Genomic DNA, 20,825 nt, shown 5'->3' with positions numbered 1-20,825 from the left:
AGACACATGGCTCCGCTAGGGGTATGGAGGTTATGTGTGGGTCAAATTGCTAAATAATTTCCAAAACTCATTACAATTAATGGGCCGACCTATTCCCCAGTGCCTGCTTTACTGGAATTGTTTGGCCCCATCCTTCCCCCATAGTAGAGTAAGCCAATTTAAATTTTCAATGAAGCACTTCTTCAGCACTTGTGTGATAATAATCAGCTTACAGGTCAAGGACCTTGGCAATTCACCAAGGAGATTGTTACATTTGAGCAATTCACAATTACAATCCATGGGTCCAGAGGTTCCAGGAGCCTGCTTCCCGCCACCTCCACCAGGATGCCAGGCATGTGAGTGAAGCTAGCTTGGACCCTGCAGTCCAGCCCATCTGCCAGCTAAGTACCACAGTTAAAGCCACAAGAAGCTGACCTGTCTAGCCAAGCTCTGTCCCAATTTGTAACCAACAAATTCCATGACATAAAATAGTGATTGTTTTAAACCACCAAGTTCTGGGGAGTAGCTTGTTACTTAGCAACAGGTAACTGGAATAGTGCTCTCGGTAAGAAATGGCAGGAGGGGAGCAAACTATACGCAGTGAATGAAGGAGGGAGGCCCGAGCCAAGAGAAGCCATTGGGTGGCTTTTGGTGCCCTCTACAAGAATCATGAATAGAAATATCTTAACTTTTACTGGAACTTTCGTTTATCTGGCCAGGAACAATGCCAGAATTGGGAGGGGACTTAGAGATCATGTGGCCCAGTGGTATCAAACATGGCAGTCACAGGGCATGTGAATGTAATAGATGGCATTAATAGCCGCAATTCTTCCCACCTCCCTGTATCTACACCCTTTCCAATCTCTTTTTCAACTCCTCCCATCAATTTTGGGGAATGGATTTCCCCACCCCTTCATTCTGAACTTAGCTCTCTAACTTGCTTTGGTCAATGATGTCTTAGCAATTGTGACAGAAGTATATTGGTTCCTCTCTTACTCTTACAACTCTCTGCCTTTGCCATGACAACATGCCCAGGCTAGGCTGGTGGAGATGGCATGGAACAGAGCTGTTGCCTCCACTCTGCTGGCCAAGGCCATCCTAGATCAGCTGAACCTCAGTCAACTGCCAGGCCTATGAGGGAGCCAATCAAGACCAGAACTATCCAATTAAGGCCAGTCTAAAGCCAACTCAGACTTGTGAGCAAAATAAATGCTTATTAGTCATTGAGGTTTGGGATGGCTTGTTACAGAACATTACGGTGGCAATAGTTAACTGAAGATAAAACTCCCTTCAGTGATGGACATCACCACTTCCCCACTGAGATGGTTCAAGTCTAACTCCTATTGCCATCTGAGGGAACAAGCACATTGCAGAATTAAGTAGCAGAGGATTTCTAGACTTAATATGTAATTTAATTCAATCCAAATGTATTGAGCACCCATTAGAGACACTACAGCGAATTGAAAAGGAATATGGCCACTGCCTACCTAGAAGTTTATACAGTCTAGCAGAGGAGCCAAGACCACAGGTAAATGTGAGCACTGCTGAAGCAGAAGTGGAGAATGGAAGCAGGAGGTCAGGATCACTTCTAGCCAAATGTCAACTGGGAGTCAGAGGTGTGTGTGGCATAGCATTCCAGGCAGAAGGAATCTGGTAAACTAAAATGACAATAGGATATGTCTAGGGATTCGGTTTAACTGTTGCATGGTTCTCAGACCCAAACTAAGCCTTCCTTTTCAGACCAAGTAAAATGGCCTCAGATGTGATTCAGTTTTGAACTTCATACCTTTTAAAAACTGAAGTTCATCCTTCAGTTTTGAATGTCACACCTTTTAAAAGCTGAGGTATACTTCCTAACGATTATAAACACCAAATTAAAAAGGAATCCATTTAGTTAGCTATTTAGGCTTAAGCACAGAAGGTTCTTAAAAGAACCCTATATTGCTCATTGATTTCTAAAAGAAAATGAAACCCACCAAGACATGAAATGTATTGCTGACCTTCACTTTTATTTAAATATAGTGATCTTTTAAGAGAATAAACAAATACTTTACACAGCAAATATTTTACATAAATGTAAACATGCATGTCTACTTCATAATTAAGCAAAAAAACTTTTAGGCAGAAGATTTTAAAAATAAAGAATGAGACAACAAAACCAAGACTGAAATAACAGAAGTAACAAAAACTCACATTTCCTAACTCTTCAATTGGTCTTGTCTTCCAACCTATTGGTTAAGGCCTGAGTTTCAGAAATCTTACCTTCCTTGCCAAATAGAAACATCCACTTTGGCTGTATACAACATTATCCACATAACACACTAATTCTCTTTCAAAATACTGTAATAAATACACCATTCACACACACACACACACACACACACACACACACACACACACACACCCTGCTGAACCAGCCTCTCAAATAGGAAAATAAGGATTTCGGAATTTTCAAGTTTTCCTACAACCAAAGCACATACACACACATTAACACCTTACATAGAAAAAATGATTCTGCTATAGAAATAAAATCATTAATGAGTGGCATGATTACAAACCTCTAGTTCATTTGTATTAAGTTTCTTCAATCACAACTTTACTAAGGCTTACTAAGCGCCTCAGACACTTCAGATTTAATTTTTTCATCTCATCTAAATGACCCACAGTACAGTAGACATTGTACAGCACAAAGAAAAGGCAATTTTAATAATTCATTTAAAGACTTCTAAATCATGAAAGTCAGCATGGATACTTTCAGCTGTCTCCAAATGCCTGGAATGTTTTCCTATGTCTATCCTCTGCACTTCACTGGCTGGGTAGTCTTCTCTGCCTTCTACCCCACCAGGCTACAACCATTTGAATGTCCATTCCTGTGGATACCCCAGGGAAGAGATGAGAATGACACAATCCCTGCTTTTTTTTTTCCTTTTTCTTTTTGTAGAAACAGGGTCTCACCATGTTGCCCAGGCTGGTCTCAAACTCCTGGACTCAAGCAATCCTCCCACCTCGGCCTCCCAAAGTGCTGGGATTACAGGCATGAGTCACCACACCCAGCCCAGTACCTGCTTTTAAGGAGCTCATACCAACCAGAGTTCAAGCAAAAAAAAAAAAGGTCAGTATGTACACACAGGGCACTCCATGTGGGTTGAAAAAAAGACAAGAGTCCACAAAGATGGTACCCACAGAGCCTCAAAAGTGGGGTTTGGAGGGAGAGAAGGAGAATGAGAGAAGGCACAGAGGCAGAAAGAACAAGTCCGGTTTGGCTGGCAGGAGGGCATCTGTGAGAAGCCATCTGTGAAGCCAAATTCTTGATTTCTAAAAAGAAAAGATTCCTTACTCTGGTGGGTAAAGCTGGAGGGCAGAGGGCAGAACCACCAAAGGCTTTGTGCAGAGAACAAAACTGAAGCCGTGCTAAAGAAAAACCACACAGTGTTGGGCAGGACAGATGACAGGACAGAGGGTCTGAAGCTCAGGAAGCTTGACTCACCAAGCCAGTGCTACATGCAAGTATTTCCTATAGAAACACGTCTTGACCCAACATGCCAAAAACCACAGTTCCGTCTACAGAAATCAAGGCTTTCAGAAAAAAGTTGGGGGGCGGGGGAAAGAAAGAGAGGCTTAAACAGATATTTTTAGTTCAAGTTCCTGGAACCTGCCCCAGTTTGAGCAAGTTAAGAGCAGTGAAACAATTCCTACATCCAGTAACAATTCAAGTCTCCTAATCATGACCTTGTGAAACCTTCCCTGAGCTGTCATTACCAAGGAATTATAAAGCAATTATCAATCCACTATAAATAAGTTCCTACCTGCCATTAAATCCACCAAAATCTCATGATGGGCTGAGAGCCCAGCACAGGGTCCTAGCATAGACCTATTACCTACACTAGGGTAGATGGTGTGAGCATGCTGCTGGGCAGTGGCTCTCTGGGCTCACTATGATGATGAAACAGTTGACTCTGTGAGGTTTAACTCTAACCAAAGCCCCCACCACAGACCACCTATTTCCCTTCTAAGTCCAGACTGCTTCCCCTCCACTAGCTGGGGAGGGAGAGGCCATATAAGTGGAGGGACCTGTGGAGGAAAAATTATTATTACTATCTTGATGTCTGCTGAACCAAAGTGGATGGAAATTTCTCAGGACATATTCATCCAAACTACAAAAACAGGCTACTCCATACTGATTACAGGATGATTTATCACACATTCATTAAATATAGAACATTGACTAGCGACCAGTGTCCTCCAACAACAGATCCATTTGGAAACGGCACACTGTAGAAGGCAATCTTGTGACTTTCTTCTAGTTGTATATAAAAAATACAAATCGGACGGGGAGTCAGGTACAAACAGTGGTACAAAACCACGAATAGATATGCCTTATCAAAGAATGTGCTCATTTCATATTGCAGAACTTCTATCTAGATTCTGATTTTTAGAAACTTACTGCTGGTTCATTTGTTCGGAGAGGTTTCTTCACAGCTCTCTTCCACTCCTGCCTCCCCCTGCTAAAATCCACTGACTGAAGAATACTTAGTATGGATCCACATGGAACCAAAAGCCCCAACAGAATGGAGTCACATGCATCAGCACAGTGGCTACCGGTTTCATCTGCTCACCCAGACTCATGTATTTAGGGACTGAATTCAAGCTAGAAGCACCCAACACTTTTGTCTTTTGGAATCTAATCAAAGTGCCAATGTACATCTAAAAGTCCCATGTATAGGAATCTTTTGATTCCTACAAATGAGATTCAAGGGAGATTACAGTGAGGAAAGCCCAGAGAGGGGGCAGGAGACTGGCCACAAGCCAGGTGTGTACTTCCCTTTCTTAGTCTGTAAATGACAGGTTGAGCTCGCAGGACTCTATGGTCCTCACCAGCTGACACTCAAGGACTCCATTCTGTATTCTGAGGTCCATTTCTATCCAGGCTTGTCAGGCTGAGTCAGACAAAACTTCCTTACCACTTTGTGTCAACAATTTAAAGTGGTTTTAACATATTTCTATGATGTAGTTTGAGGTTTTCCCTCTCTCTCCTACCCATCAAAGACTTCATTTCACTGGTACCAACCACTTGGCCAAACTGATGGCTGCTGAGGTTTAAAACTGAATCTCTGGCCTGGTGAAGATATGGCCTTTGAGTATCCTAGATCAGGGCACATTTATCTGTTTTTCATTAACAATGTTAACTAAATAGAAATATAATTCTGTTAGCTCTTCTACAGGTCTACTTAAACTTTGAAAGATGAGATTTTTCAAAAATGACGAGAAAATCACCCATGACCACTAAGTTAAAGACTTGAATATGTGAGAGCTCCAGAGCCTCAAACTCCTACTACAGTCACTGATCCATAACATTTTCCTCTTGCAATGGACTCCACGCCAAAGTAGCTCAGTCTTGCAGCATGTTTGTGCACCAAAAAGTAGATTTCGAAAGATCCAGCGCTAGTCATCACTGTCACTGCCAGACTCACTCAACTGCAAGTCATTTCCTGTTTAAAAAAAAAAAAAAAGTAAAATCGTAGAATCAAACAAAAGTACAGAATTTAAAAATGACTTCCTCACAATTTTTTGGTTAATTGCCTTGGTTATCACACTACAGTAAAACCTTGTTAATTCAACTTCGGGAAGAAAATCAAATTGGCTCACTGAAACAAAATGGTGCTTTTGGTTATCTACAAAGTACAACAATACTGCATATTAGGGTAGAGCAAAGGAGAAGTAAGCTAGATAACTTTTAAATGGTTTAATAAATAGCAAGAAAATATTTACAATATGGCTGGGCGCAGTGGCTCACGCCTGTAATCCCAGCACTTTGGGAGGCCAAGGCAGGGAGATCATTTGAGGCCAGGAGTTGGAGACCAGTGGCCAACATGGCGAAACCCCATCGCTACTAAAAATACAAAAATTAGCCAGGTGTCATGGGTCATGCTTGTAATCCCAGGTACTTGGGAGGCTGAAGCAGGAGAATCACTTGAACCCGAGAGGCAGAGGTTGCAGTAAGCCGAGATTGCACCACTGCACTCCAGCCTGGGTGATAGAGTGAGACTCCATCTCAAAGAAAAAAAAAAAAAAAAAGAAAATATTTAAAATAACTGATTCACCATTCGGTAGAACTGATCACATTAAGTTGCTTTATAAAGGCAACTTAAGAAAATATCCAGTAGGCTTCCCATTAAGAAAGGTGAATACTGTTAACACCAGTAATATGCTAATGCAGTATCTGCTCTGGCACACCTCCGTCCAGGATAGTCACATTATCTTAAACTTCAAATCTGAACTAACGTGCTTTACAAAACCCCAGATTCTTGTTTACTATGCAGAATTTGAAGAATATGATTACTTAACATTTCAATCTAGTACAATAGGAATACATATAACAGAACCCCAGTTCATACCACTTGTAACAAAAGTGATTTTCTTTATTTCCAAATTGCTAATCTCTAGGCCAGTTCTCCTCAAAGTCTATTCTGAGGACTCTGGGGTCCATGAAACCCTTTCAGGGGGCTCTGATCCTGAGGTCACCCCTTTTCTAACTACCTACAATGCCAGATTTTCTTCATATACTTCAGTCTCTATGTTAAAGATGGGGCATATAATGGCAATGCCTTGAGATATTTTTGGTTGTCATGGGGCTGGGGAAGTGGGAGGAGACTGGTACTGGCATCTAGTGGGTAGAAGTCAGGGATGCTCTTAAACATCCTACAATGTGCAGAACAACCTCCCACAAAGAAGACTTATCTGGCCCAAACTGTGCATAGTGCTGAGGTTGAGATTATCTCTACCTGCTCCACAATAGTTGGATTAACTAGGTTAACTTCTCCACTGTTGCCTCTAGACCTTCCAACTTCCTCAAAGGAAGGTGTACCAAGAGAAAACATTCATCAGGGTTCCAAAGAGAGAAAAGCATAGAAAATTAGCCCTCTGCTCACCTTCAAAACAAATAAATTTTTATTCTTGTTTTCCTGTTTTACTTTAATATCAACTGCATTAAAACCCACTGAGGCCGGGCATGGTGGTTCATGCTTTTAATCCCAGCACTTCGGCAGTTGGGGAAATTACTTGTACTCAGGAGGAGTTCAAGACCAGCCTGGGCAAAACAGTGAGACCTTGTCTCTACTGAAAATTTTAAAAATGGTTGGGCATGGTGGCTCATGCCTATAATCTCGGCACTTTGGGAAGCCGAGGTGGGTGGATCACTTGAGTCTAGGAGTTTGAGACCAGCCTGGGCAACATGGCAAAACCCTGTCTGTACCAAAAAAAAAAAAAGAATCATGCCACTGCACTCCAGCCAGGACAACAGATCAAGACTCTGTCTGAAGAAAAAAAAAAAAAAGCCACCACACTGTCTGGGGACAGCAGATTCTTTTTTATAAAAGTTCAAGATAGGCCAGGCGTGGTGGTTCACACCCATAATCCCAGCACTTTGGGAGGCTGAGGCAGGCAGATCATTTGAGGCCAGGAGTTGGAGACCAGCCTGGCCAACATGGCAAAACCCCATCTCTACTAAAAATACAAAAATTAGCCAGGTGTGGTGGGACATGCTTGTAATCCCAGGTACTTGGGAGGCTGAAGCAGGAGAATCGCTTGAACCCGAGAGGCGGAGGTTGCAGTAAGCCGAGATTGCACCACTGCATTCCAGCCTGGGTGACAGAGTGAGACTCCGTCTCCAGAAAAAAGACCAATAGGCAGAGAGCAGTATAGTGGCAGGTAGCTCCCCGAAAGTCTGGTATAAAAGCAAAAACAGCCTACCTGTTCATGTTTTAGTGTTTTCTAGAATTCACAAACACCAGTATGAGCCAGTGGAGAACAGAAATAGAAAGAACAGATTTTTCATCTCATTTCCCTTTTTTACTGTTTAGTAACTCACACCTTTCTGCTCCAAATTATTTTTAACAAGATCCTCTCCTATGCCTTAAACATCTTTAGGTTTGTAAGTTCTGGCACAGGATAAATAGAAGCTGCACCTACGGCCCTCTCTCAGCCATAAAAGGGAGCACACACTTACTGAGGGTGTTCATGAGCTGGTTGCTTCCTTGTGGCCGGCTGGTTCCATTGGCAACGGCAGGCCTACTGTTGTAAGGCTGCTGGTGTGAAGGCTGCGGAGGAGAGGCTGGACCATTGTCCTCGCCTCCACTGCTGGAGCTGTCGTCATCACTTCCCGAAGAGCTCTCAGAGTCTGAAGAGCTGCTCCCACTGCTGCTGCTCATCTGTTCAATAATGTCAACTTCAGCTCTCAGCTCTGGAATAAAGGATATGACATGGATCAGCACAGCAGCCCTTTTCAAGGCAGTGCATTGGAGCTTCTATAAATAGTAAATCAGCAAAACCAACAGCAATAAGAAATAATTTAAAACAAAGTCCTACTTCTCAATACCTTAAAAAATGTACAAACAAAATTACCAAAACAAAAACACAACCTGTTTCCAGCGACACAATGGAAACATTAAATTCACTCAAAATAAATAAAAAGCAAGACTGTTTCAGAATAATGGCTGTTCTGTGTAAGAAATGAATTAAGTCCATTTGCCTTTATGTACTAAAAGAAAAATTATGAATATTATGAACTAGGGGATAAAACCGTAATTCCCACATAAGAGAAGACAAATATTATGTAAAGTGGTTGAAAAATATTTGACTAGGAGTTGGAAAGTCTGAGTGCTTGTTTTGGATTTACCTCTAACCAGCAGTGACACCCAGGTAGAAGTCAATGAATTTTCCAAGCCACTCTGGAAAAATGAAAGCCAGATAGCCTCTAAGGTCCTTTCCAGTTCTCATGTCTCATAAATAAATGGAGGTTTGCAGGAAGAACCATGGTGACTAAATAAAAATGGTAAAACAATATTCTTCCTATTCACTCTTTACATATTTGACTGACAGCCATACCTGTCAGGTACTGCATTTTTTACAGATATAAAATATCAATGTTAACTAACCATTTCAAGAAAGGTGCCAGATTTTCCTGTCCAGGCATACCATGTGGCCTTAAATGGCTATGGCTCCTTTAAGCATAATTGGCAACAACCAACCACTCATGCTCTGATTCCTATTCAACCTAAGTGAAAACTTCCATAACAGCATTCCAGTATCCACGAGGAAAAAAAACAAAAGGGACAAAACAACTGTACACAGTGCAGAGTGATGTCTGCAGCCATTCTGTAGGGTGGAAAAGGCAAATTTCCCTACTATTATTATGGATTTAGTTATTTTATAAAACTTATAAATATGACACTTGGCCTCACAACTTCTAAAGAGTCTGGAGGACTAAAACCATTCATCCTGGGAAGGAGAAAGCCAAGGTAAGCTTCTTTGTCTCAGGTTTGCAGTGGAGAGAACCAAACCAGACCTTTACATCTTTCTAGGCCAGTATCTGTTTCTATTGGTCCTCATGGCCTCTTTCATATTTACACACTTTGTGTTAGCACAGAACATTTGCTTATGGTATTTTAAAAGGCACTTTAATCCTCTTTTTCCCCCCAAAAAGAGATGTTATTGCCCAGGCTGGAGTTCAGTAGCTACCAACAGGCATGATCATAGCACACTGTAGCCTCCAACTCCCAATTACAAGCGATCCTCCTGCCTCACAGTAGCTGAAACTACAAGTGTGCAGCACCATGGTCAGCTCCTCCAGCCTATATACTAATGTAGAGCTCAGAAAGGTTGCCACCTATGCTCAGTTTTCACCTCCAACACCTAGAATCCTTTCTTTCTCCGAAGCCTTAGAGGTGTGCCATATGGAGCTTTAGATGGAAGTCATGCTTGTTTAAATCCTAGGCCTCTAAGCAGAATGCTATAAAGATAGCCACAAACTCAAGTCACTATTCCAGGATTCACCCTTGTCAAATGAGATAAGTGGCAGAAGCCCCCACCCTCCCCATCTCTGAACAGTGAGCTCTGCAGACATTTTTTTTGATGGCATTGAATGCCCCAGCCACCGTATCAATACAGCAGCCATGCGATCTCCACAAGAAAATTCAGCACTCTACTCCAAGTTGCTATCATGGATCCAGAAAATGTTCTCCACCTCTTTTGATGTCATCCAACTGAGGTTCAGGTGAGGGGTTATCTTTCAAGGGAGAAGTTTTGGGTCCAACTGGAGGCTTCGTTGGAGCTCTGAATGGCATAGGTGGTGGAGGTGGTGGTGGCTGTGACATCTGTGGAGGACGAGTGGGCTGCTGTTCCATTCGGGCCTGGATTTTACTGCTGCCCTCAGCTCTGAAAGGAGATACAGACATTAACTTAGCAGGGCAAAAATAGTGGTTCTCAAATTTGTCCAGGTGACTGAAAACTCAGAAGTCTCTGTAGAACCCCATGTTGTTTCCAGACCACTTCAAAATACTGATATTTGTAATTTTATCATGTGAGCTATTCATTCAACATTTGAGTGTCTACTGTAATCCAGTACTATGTCATGTATCAGGGATACAAAGATGAATAGAATATTTACTGCCCTCGATGAGCTCAAATGTATAGCAAACAAATGTAGGATATAATGCAACTATGAAAATCCATTTTACTAGTAGAAAATACATTCATGCATCCCTTAACAATGAGGGTAAGTCCTGAGAACTGCATCATGAGGTGATTTCATCATGCAAATAGCAGAATGTACTTACACAAACCAAGATAGCATATAATTTTTTCACATGAAAACCCAAATGTCCCACCACCATTACTGAATATCAATCATTCCCCCTACTTGATCTGCAATGCCAATATCAAGTGCCATATATCAGGTTTCCATACATGCTCCATTAGAATCTTAAGGGACCACTGTCATATATGTAGGTCACTATTGACCAAAACATCATTATGTAGTTATAATCATGAGTGCATGAGTTCCTAAATAAAGTAGCTCTTAAAATATTGCCCAGCTTGAAAATTTTTTCCATTATCTATATACTGCTTGTTCATTTCATCACATGCCAGCTCTTGCTCACAGACAAGCAGAATTCCATCCCAAGCTGAGAATATTCTATCAGTTAACAATTTCTTTTGTAAATGGACTAGGCTAGTGCTTCTAAAACTTTTGCTTATGCACAAATCACCTCGTGATCTCTGCAGATTCAGATCTAATAGGTGTTGAGATTCTGCAGATCATCTAGGTGATATGATACTGTTAGTTCCCATATCACACTGAGTAGTAAGGGAATATACCACAACCATCAGATATTGGAGGAATAACGGTAGCACCTGGTTCACTGTAGGTAATGAATACAAATAAATAGAGTGGCAGGACAGGAGCAAGGACTCTGCAGCACACTTTCTGGGGTAGGTCAAGCTCTCTAACCCTCAGTCTCCGTATCTTTTTTTTTTTTTAAAAAGATAATAATAGCACCTTTCTTACTCACTTTGGCAGCACATATACTAAAATTGGAACAATACAGAGAAGATTAGCATGGCCCCTGTGCAAGGATGACACACAAATTCGTGAACGATTCCATATTTTTAACAAAAGAAGTAAAAAATAATAATAATAGCATCTTTCTAACAATTACTTGTTAGATAAAACAATGCATATAAAGTATCTAGCAGAGTGCCTGGGACATGATACCCCCTCAATAAATGGTACCTATTTTTATTTTCTGTGGAATGAATGAATGAAAAAAAAAAGCATAGAAACGAAGCATAGAACACATCAGGTTGTGACAATCTTTACAATTTAATTACTGTATTATAATAATTACTGTATTATAAGTGAGCTATGATCATGCCACTGCACTCCAGCCTGGGTGACAGAGCAAGAGACCTCCACTCTTAAAAAAAAAAAATACTGTATTATATGGTAACAAATAGAACCACTAGGTTATTTCTATTTATAGAATGAATTTTTATTTTCAAATAAACTCTAACTGGCTTCATTTTAGACATGTAATAACTGTTGAATTAAAGAGTTCACTATATTAAAAAATAGGCAAAGTTTTATTTTGGTATTACAGTAATCTCAAATATATCTTGTAAAAAAAATAATGTTTTCACTCCAATTAAGTATAGTATATGTTAGTCCTTCATAATTCTAAGTCTATGTCATCTTATCCATTAGGTGGTACTGTAGCAATCATGAGATTAACAAAATAGGCTTAATTATAAGGTATATCCCTTTCCCTAATGGTTCCCATGTTTTAGGTCTTAAAAACATTATTTCTTTTTATTGCATTTGAGGAAGACATATTTTACTCATTTGTCTGAGAAGACACAGGTAGAGTTAAGATTACTGATAGAACACTATGAGCAAGCAGATGTTCACAACCTTATAAAAACTGAATAGATAACAGAGGTTTGGAAACATGATATAAACCTGCATCTGGCTATTCACATACCTTGTTTTCTTCACCTGAATGCTGCTACTGAGTTTTTCCAGCACATATTCACCAGTGTCATGATTAATAATAAGCACACAGTCTTTCTGGTAAGGCCGTTTGTTCCCCTTGAACACAGTCATGGGTGGTGTGGATCCCTATTTGCCACAAAAGTATAAGATGATCAAACTAAACATACCAGTTATGAACATCAACTGAATTTATAGATGACTCTACCTGATGAAATCTTTTATCAGAGCTATTCAAAAAGAATAGGTTGAACTGATTTCTATTTTATCTCCTTCTGGTTTCCGAAGCAAAAATAAAGGAGAAATAACATAGCAAGAATTTGTGAATGTGCAATGCGTTCTAAGTAATCAAAAAGGTAGTATAAAAATTTTAATTACTATATACATTCCAAGAGGGAAAATTAACCATTACTTTCATTATACTAAGCAGAGTTATCACTCTGTATAGTAAAACTGTGAGTGACCTCTTTATTTCTTTGTCATTAGAGAGACCAGGGTTTCCCCTTCTCATGTCAAGCAACCAACAGAGCATTTTCCAAGAGAAGGTCATTATCCTGGTTGGCTCAGAATAAATAAATCATGTCACTCATCTGCCTAAGCCTTTCAATCACTCCTCAATTGCTCTCAGGCCAAAGGATAAAATCTTTAAACTAGCCACTTGGCCTTGCACTACTGGGCCCTTCCCTGGCTCTCCACCTCACCCTGCAGCATACTCCCCTGCGCATGTGCTTCAGAGAAGAAGGCAACTGGCTTCCCTCCATCCTCAAGCTCTCTCCTGCCTCCGGGCTTTAACAAGGCTTCTGCCGGCTTTAACAAGGCTTCTGCCAGCTATATCCTGCCCCCTCTCTTTAAATGACCCAACCTCCAGATCTGCTCACAGGTTACTTCCTTAAGGAAGCCTTCCCTGATTTTGTAGAATAACTGCTATATTTTCTTGTATTTATTTAAACTCCAGACCATAAGCTCCACAAGGGCAAGAAATGTGCTTGTTTTGTTCAAGGTTGTATTCTTCATGCCTAATAATGGGCCAATGTGTGGGAGGCATTTGATTAATATTTGTTGAATATAGTATTTAATGCCTTGCTTGGAATCAAAAACCGCTTGGCTGCTTGACTCCTTATTTATATAGTAAAAATACAGAGCTAGAAAGAACTTTAGGGACCATTTATCTAAACCTTTCATTTTACATATGGGAAACTAAGGTCCAAAGGGAGATGATGTAACTTGCCAAAGGTAATAAGTAATCAAACAGCAGTTTGAATGGGCAATTTTTCCTCAGCACAAAGCTTTCCAGATCTCCCTGTCCAGAGACTTTTCATTCTGTCACCAGCTACCGAGAACTTACTTTCCAGGACAGGGGTGTGACATGCAATAACACATGTTCACTAAGAGCATCATGTGACCCTTTGGTGCTTTGTCATTAATGCTGCTTTGGGCAGGGCTTCACAAAAGTCTTTCTCTGCAAGCGTTCTTAATCCAGCTTTCAATTTAGTTCTTCATCCCTAAATCAGCTGATTGTGCCACACCTCTAGCTCCTGCCTGCCTTAACTCCTGGCTTGGTTGCCTCACACTCCTGAGCTGTTGTGGCCATATAATCAGCAGGGCACCTAGGGCTTTTCTCTCTGGCGTTGCTTGGGAGAAAAGCTATATCTAAAAGAGGGGCTAGGTGTCCAGACAGGAACCTTGTTTACTCAGTAGCAGATGGGGGAAAAGGAAGATTGGGGAAAACGACGAATAATCCTTTTTTTTTTTTTTTTTTTGAGAGGGAGTCTCACTCTGTCGCCCAGGCTGGAGTGCAGTGGCGTGATCTTGGTTTACTGCAACCTCTACCTCCCAGGCTTAAGCAATCCTCCCACCTCCGCTTCCCAAGCAGCTGCAACCACAGACATGCGCCACCACCCCCAGCTAATTTTTTGTATTTTTGGTACAGACGGGGTTTCACCGTGTTGCCCAGGCTGGTCTTTTAACTCCTGAACTCAAGCTATCCACCCACTTCCACCTCCCAAAATGCTAAGATTACAAGAATTATTTTTAATCAAGCACCTGCCTAGCATGAAGTCCACCCCACCCCACTCCCCAAAATTCCTTTTTTCCTTATGTTGCCACTTTAGAAATCTAAACATTTTTAAAAGTAGGAAGCTTAAATTGCAATAACATAAAAGACAAAGATTCATTGTGATCTTACATTTAAAAAAAACAATGAAATAAACTCACAGGGATATGTGGCAGTGTAATTGTGACTTCATCTCCTTTGCCAACTTGAAGCTCTCCTTCACAGGAAGTGTCTATAGATGCTGGTTTAAAATCATCTAAAGGGAAAGGAAAAAAAGCACTTACCCACCAGGTTACCCACTGGGCATCTCCATTTAAGCGTTAAAATTATTACTTAGATGAATGGAAAATAAAAATAATTTAGAATTCTTAAAAAACTGTTTCATTATGGAAAACTTCAGATACACAAAAGTAGAGAGAATCATACAATGAGACCTGGTGTACCATTACCCAGTTTCAATTATTACCAACTCAGGGACAATCTTGTTTCATCTATACCTCCACATACTTTTCCTCTGACCCCTTTTTGGTTATTCTAGGGGGAAAAAAGAATTTACAGGCCATTTTATTAAACAAAGATATTCCCTTCTACCAAGGGAGAGATGAAAATTGTCTCATCATCCATAATAAGTTGCTTTTTTAGGGTTGTGAGGATCAAAAGTAACAGCATATGAAACAGATTCTGTGACTGTAAACTCTATATGAAATATGAAAGGCCACAGCATCATCAACAACTGATTTCATTCTGCATAGAAACTGTCAAAATTAGTATTTGCCATACTCAAGTTCCATAGCTGTTTTTTTTTTTTTTAATAGTGATGGGGTCTCACTATGTTGCCCAGGCTGGTCTCAAACTCCTGGGCTTAAGCTATCTGCCGACCTCGGCCTCCCAAAGTACAGGGATTATAGTGTCAGCCACCACTCTCAGCCAGTTCCACAGCTTTAACCAAGACACTTCGTAGATGTTCATAGCAGACAACTGAACTGTATCTCCACAAGTTATCCTGCTCGTGTTTCTAAACTGCAGTTAGAATACAACATAATAGCCATCTTAATTCACATTCACACCTGCCTCAAACTGCATGACAGGTGCACACATGAACTATATGATTTAAATTCCACACTGCCCTTCACCAAAAGAAAACATCAACTTAGTAAACTCTTCAGGAAATGATGTTCTTATCTTATTCCCATCTCTTCTCTCTGAAAGAGCTGGATCTGCTGTCAGTAGGAAGCATAGCAATGGCATGGCAAGTGACTACACAAAGATGGGATTTCATTATCTTAAGACGCCCTCTTCACATGTGTTGAGTCACATCTATTAGGTCCTCTGACAAAAACAAGTCTTAACGACAGCGTTAGCGCCACGGAAACCAGAAGTTCATGAATCACGGAGGGATGCTCTGTCAGCCAATTCCTAACTGCCATATCTTCACCCAGGACAGGGTGGAAGTGCACTCTCTCAACAGCGTCTATAATCATGTAGAAAAACGTCCGGCATAATGACTATTTCGACATTCCTTACGCCTGCTCTTTTCTGCTTCCAAACATAGACCAATCTTTAACCTATCCAGGCTCACGAACTCTGATTTGACTCTTTACCCACAAGGAACTTGGTCTGGAGGAAAAGCCCGGGTGGTATAGGTGACCTCAAGACATCCAAGTCAAATGAAGCACAGAAAGGAGATGGAAGAAGACTCTGATGAGGCGCAGAGAGCATGCCAATTCTTTGGCTGTAGAGGGGACAAAGCGCAGTAATTGGGAGTCCAGGACCAAGTCGGAGGAGGAAAGCAGGGAAGAGAATGGGTTCGGAGTGGATGAGGCTCATAACAAACAAGAAGCGTCTTTTAAATGTGGAGAACCCTGATGGGAGCATCGGAAAGGAGGGGAGGGATTTCGAGGGAGAAGTGGACCCGGATAAGAGCAGGGAGGTTTGCCTTGGGGAAGGGAGGTTTGCCTTAGGGGCGAGGTGGGGGGCGGGGAGGGATGGAAATGGAAAGAGGCCAAAGACCTTTGGAACTAGTGTTTGAGACTGTGAGGTAGAAGAACAGTAGGGAGTGACGAAGATTTGGGAGAAATAATCTGGGTAAAAGGAGGGTAAAAATCGAGGTCCCAAAGGATTTGGGGTTCGAGAGAAAGTAACTGACGCTGGCAGAGGTTCCCTGGAATCTGAAGGGCCGAGGGAAGAAAGGAAGGAGTCAAGGTTGACATGTGGCGGCTGGAGCGGCCGAATGGAACCGTGGGGAGCGCTGACTTACAACGAATAGTGTGGAAGGAGGCCCGCGGCCGCTTCTCGAAGCTCTCCCCGAGCCTCAGGCAATGTTCCTCGCGGTCCAGCAGCGGGTTCGCAGTCCCATTCATGGCCCCGCACCTGCCGGGCACCCAGATCGGCGCTCTCCTGGGGCAGCCGCGATCCGAGCTTCTGGCGCTGGCGTCTGGGAGGACTGTGCTCCCGGGCCACCGCTCTGGAAGGCAAGGAGAGCCGAGCCGGGACCCACCCGGGTCCAGAAGCAAGTCCTCTCCTCTGCCTCGGGGCGGGAGAAGAATCTGAAGAGGCAAGGCCGCGGGACTTCCGGCGTCGGGTAGGAACTTCCGGGTTCCTAGCGGAAGTGGCGGGGGCGGTGCCATGGCAAAAGAACTCCGCCGGGAGAATCCCAATTCGTGGTCCTCAGAATTGGTTCAGGGTTGTTTCGCGGTTCCTCCCATATTCTGCCTCCGAGTTCCAGTGGGGCTGGCTGTGGGGTGAGTGCGCCTGGCCCTAGCCCTACAAGTGAATTTAGGAACTGATGACGGTGAGCCCTGAGCGTGGCTGACTAGATTAACGCGGGTCGGCTAGCCATCATGGACGCCCTCTTCAGGGTCTAGGGGCCCATGCGGCCTAGTCTATCCTGAGGGTCCTGAGATGGATCCTCGGGATCTCAGCCACGCGTCACTGGGTCTCTTTCTCCACCTTGCCCGGTGACGGCGGTGCGAGGGCCTCAGTGCCTGCAAAGTGACGCCCCCTCTGGTTCCTACGACAGCCTCTTGTGAGTGCGATCAGGAAATGATCCCACCCAGGCTTAGCTTCATTTCCCCCGAAAAAACGGAGCTCCGACCCTTGGGAAACGGTGACCTCACTTGTATCTGACAATTGACCACCCGCTTCCAGCTAAGGCCATTGTGGTTTTTAAGTCACCCCTTTCGCGGGCACTGAAAATTGAGGAATATTTTCTTCGCAAGGTTTCCCAATCAGTTCGTGAGAGCGTCCTTTTTCCTAAACTAAATGGATTTATTGTAATAGTTGACTCATCTGGTTTGAATAAAAGTATGGTGCATGAAATAGTCTTGGCCACTGAATGAATGTAAGTCCTCCGAAGGTAGGGACTGTGTCTTTGTCTTCTTTGTGACCTCTCATATAGCGGGGAGGATTTTTTTTTTTTGTACAGTCTGTATCTCATAAACATTTGGTGAATTGAACCTGGCGTCTTGAACTGTTCTAGAACCACTAACCAGAATCTCATTCTTTTCTCTGCGAAGCCCCCTATGCCGTTTGAGGCGTGAAACTCACCTCAGGAAATGCATCTGATCCATTAGCATGGATTCATATTATTTGGTGATGGAGAATCTTCAGCTGTGTTAAGTGTTACCCTCAGTTTCAGAGATGGCCTCTTTGCAAAGGAAAGGTCTACAGGCAAGGATTCTCACCTCTGAAGAAGAGGAGAAACTGAAAAGAGACCAAACTTTGGTGTCTAATTTTAAACAGCAGAAATTGGAACAAGAGGCTCAGAAAAACTGGGATCTTTTTTACAAAAGAAATAGCACTAATTTCTTCAAAGACAGACACTGGACCACCAGAGAGTTTGAGGAGCTAAGGTCATGTAGAGAGGTAAGCTAATATTACGCCTTATCTGAGCTGTTCTTCGTTTAAAATATGAAGAGGGCTGTGTGCGGTGGCTCATGCCTGTAATCCCAGTACTTGGGGAGGCCGAGGCAGGCGGATCACAAAGTCAAGAGATCGAGACCATCCTGGCCAACATGATGAAACCCTGTCTTTACTAAAAGTACAAAAATTAGCTGGGTGTGGTGGTGCACGCCTGTAGTCCCAGCTACTTGGAAGGCTGAGGCAGGAGAATCGCTTGAACCCGGGAGGTGGAGATAGCAGTGAGCCGAGATCGCGCCACTGCACTCCAGCCTGGCGACGAGCGAGACTCTGTCTCAAAAGAAAAAATGTGAAGAGGTGTGCTGTATTGCATTCCTAGGGAGAGTGCGAAGTAGAGAATTTAAGAAGCCTATCAAAATGCTTTGCGTTTTAGGAGAGAACTATACTGTTTGGTCTTAACACCAAAGTTTTAGCAGTTTCTGGTTTGGTTAACATATAGGAGAGAGAACTTTAGTGGATGTTTTCTATTTCTTTGAGCTGATCTGATAGTTGTAAACATATATTAAATTCAAGAGCCAGGTCTGGTGGCTATCGCCAGCTACTCCAGAGGCTGAGGCAGGTGGCTTGTGCCTGTGAATAGTCAACATGAATTAGCCAAGCCTAGGCAGCATAGTGAGACCCTGTGTTCTGAATTCTAAAAAATTTAAACATTAAAAATTTAAAAAACAAAATTATAAATTCATACTGAGTGACTTCAGTGACAGATTCAAAATAATAATAATAGTAGTTAATGTTAGTGAACTATTTACCGTGGCTCTTTTCTACATGGCCTATCATTTGACCCTTACACCGGCTCTGTGAAGTGTAAGTATTAGTATTGTACTTATTTGTCCCCAAGGTAAAATTGAGGCACAGAGCTGTTTAAGTGATTTGCCCAAGGATAGAATGCAGGCGAGGAGTTGAGATTTGGGTGCTGGCAGTTTAACTCCAGGGCCTAGTTAGCCATTGTGCTTTTTTTTTCCTCCACACCAAACTTAATGTTGGATGACAAATGAAGTACCAGTATTAGCTTTTGCTTATTAGTTCACTTGTTGATTGTCTGCTCCATGGGGTCAGAGACCTCTCATATTCTGGACCTTTTAGTTTGGTTTATTTCTTCATTATGCAAATGTAATATACTATAACTTTGAGCTGTCTTTCCCCAGTTTGAAGATCAAAAGTTAACAATGCTTGAAGCTGGCTGTGGGGTTGGAAACTGTTTATTCCCACTTTTAGAAGAAGATCCGAATATCTTTGCCTATGCCTGTGATTTTTCTCCAAGAGCAGTTGAATATGTTAAGGTTGGTGCACCATCTATGTATTCTGCTGTGTTTCTGTTTTCTTGCTGATCTTGTTTGATCTGCCTTTTTTACCCATTTGCCCAATTCTAGTCTTCCCTGGAGCTAACCAGCTATAGTCACCATACATGTAGTTTTCCTGCTTACATACATACACAGTGCATGTAGAAACACAGCTTTATTCAAGAAAAGCAGGAAAAAATACCATAATAACATCCATATAATTAACATCTTTTGCTTTACAATTGTTCTTTGCTGAACTATTTTAAAGTATATTACAAATGTCAAGACTTTTCACTCCTAAATGTTTGCATACATCTCCCCTTAAAAAAGGCCTTTTTCTACACAACCGCAGGAAGTTTATCGTATTTCACAAAAATAACTATAATCTGGCCTGCCATGTTGGTTCACACTTGTAATCCCAGCAGTTTGGGAGCCTGAGGCTGGTGGATAGCTTGCACCCAGTAGTTCAAGACCAGCCTGGGCAACATAGTGAAACCTCGTCTCTACCAAAAATACAAAAATTAACTGGGCGTGGTGGTGCTTGCCTGTAATCCCAGCTAATTGGGAGGCTGAGGTGGGAAGATCACTTGAGTCAGGGAAGTGGAGGTTGCAGTGAGCCAGGATTGCAGCACTGTACTCCAGCCTAGGTGACAGAGCAAGACTGTCTTTAAATAAATAAATAAAATAACTATAATCCCCCAATGTCATTAACATCCATTCCAAATTCAGATTTCCCCAAATAGTTCCCGGTGTCTTTTAGTTTTATTTTTTACTTATTTTAGAGATGGGGTCTTTGTCTGTCACCCAGTCTGAAGTGCAGTGGCATGAACATGGCTCACTGCAGCCTCAACCTCCTGGGCTTAAGCGATTCTTCCACCTCAGCCTCCCAAGTAGCAGAGACTACAGGCGTGTGCCACCATGCCAGGCTAATTTTTTAATTTTTTGTAGAGATGGGGTCTCACTATGTTGCCCAGGATGGTCTCGAATTCCTGGGCTCAAGTGATCAACCTGCCTCAGCCTCCCAAAGTGCTGGGATTGCAGGTATGAGCCACTGCACCTGGCTTCCAGGTGTCTTTTATAGCTGGTTTTTGTTTTTGTTTGAGACATGGTTTCACTCTCACTCAGGCTGGAGTGGAGTGGCACAATCACAACTCACCACAGCCTTGACCTCCCTGGCTCAAACAGATCCTCCCACCTCAGTCTCCCAAGTAGCTGGGACTACAGGCGTGTGCCACTGTGCCCAGCCAGTGTTTTTTATTTATTTATTTAT

The 20,825-nt window shown here is 42.3% G+C and overlaps 2 protein-coding genes and 1 non-coding gene across 8 annotated transcripts in view; 2 read left to right on the top strand and 1 right to left on the bottom strand.

The window, feature by feature from the left end:
* Positions 1-1,967: 1,967 nt before the first annotated feature.
* On the bottom strand, positions 1,968-17,145 carry EAF1 (ELL associated factor 1). Its single transcript, XM_003265385.4, has 6 exons — positions 16,615-17,145; positions 14,519-14,613; positions 12,297-12,433; positions 10,001-10,191; positions 7,985-8,218; positions 1,968-5,468 (listed from the first exon to the last, which is right to left on the bottom strand). The coding sequence occupies exons 1-6, from the start codon at positions 16,982-16,984 to the stop codon at positions 5,422-5,424; spliced, it is 1,074 nt and encodes a 357-aa protein (XP_003265433.1). The 5' UTR covers positions 16,985-17,145; the 3' UTR covers positions 1,968-5,421.
* Positions 11,320-11,426, top strand: LOC115836567. Its single transcript, XR_004031616.1, has one exon. It is a non-coding gene; the product is annotated as a U6 spliceosomal RNA (small nuclear RNA).
* The window catches only part of METTL6 (methyltransferase like 6), a 47,964-nt gene continuing 44,088 nt past the window's right edge, over positions 16,950-20,825 (top strand). For 2 of the 6 annotated variants that reach the window (XM_030816848.1, XM_030816847.1), the window contains exons 1-3: positions 16,950-17,098; positions 17,873-18,221; positions 19,421-19,555. In XM_030816848.1, the coding sequence (XP_030672708.1) occupies positions 17,997-18,221; positions 19,421-19,555 (360 nt within the window). In that variant the 5' untranslated portion in view covers positions 16,950-17,098; positions 17,873-17,996. Of the gene's footprint in view, positions 17,127-17,872; positions 18,222-19,420; positions 19,556-20,825 lie in introns of those variants that run through there. The other 4 variants (XM_030816849.1, XM_030816845.1, XM_012508577.2 and 1 more) reach the window with 4 other exon arrangements.

The sequence above is a fragment of the Nomascus leucogenys genome, chromosome 8, assembly GCF_006542625.1.
Source record: "Nomascus leucogenys isolate Asia chromosome 8, Asia_NLE_v1, whole genome shotgun sequence".
NCBI lineage: Eukaryota > Metazoa > Chordata > Mammalia > Primates > Hylobatidae > Nomascus > Nomascus leucogenys.
Note: the sequence above shows the minus strand (reverse complement) of the source record. Positions and strands in the feature narration are given on the sequence as shown.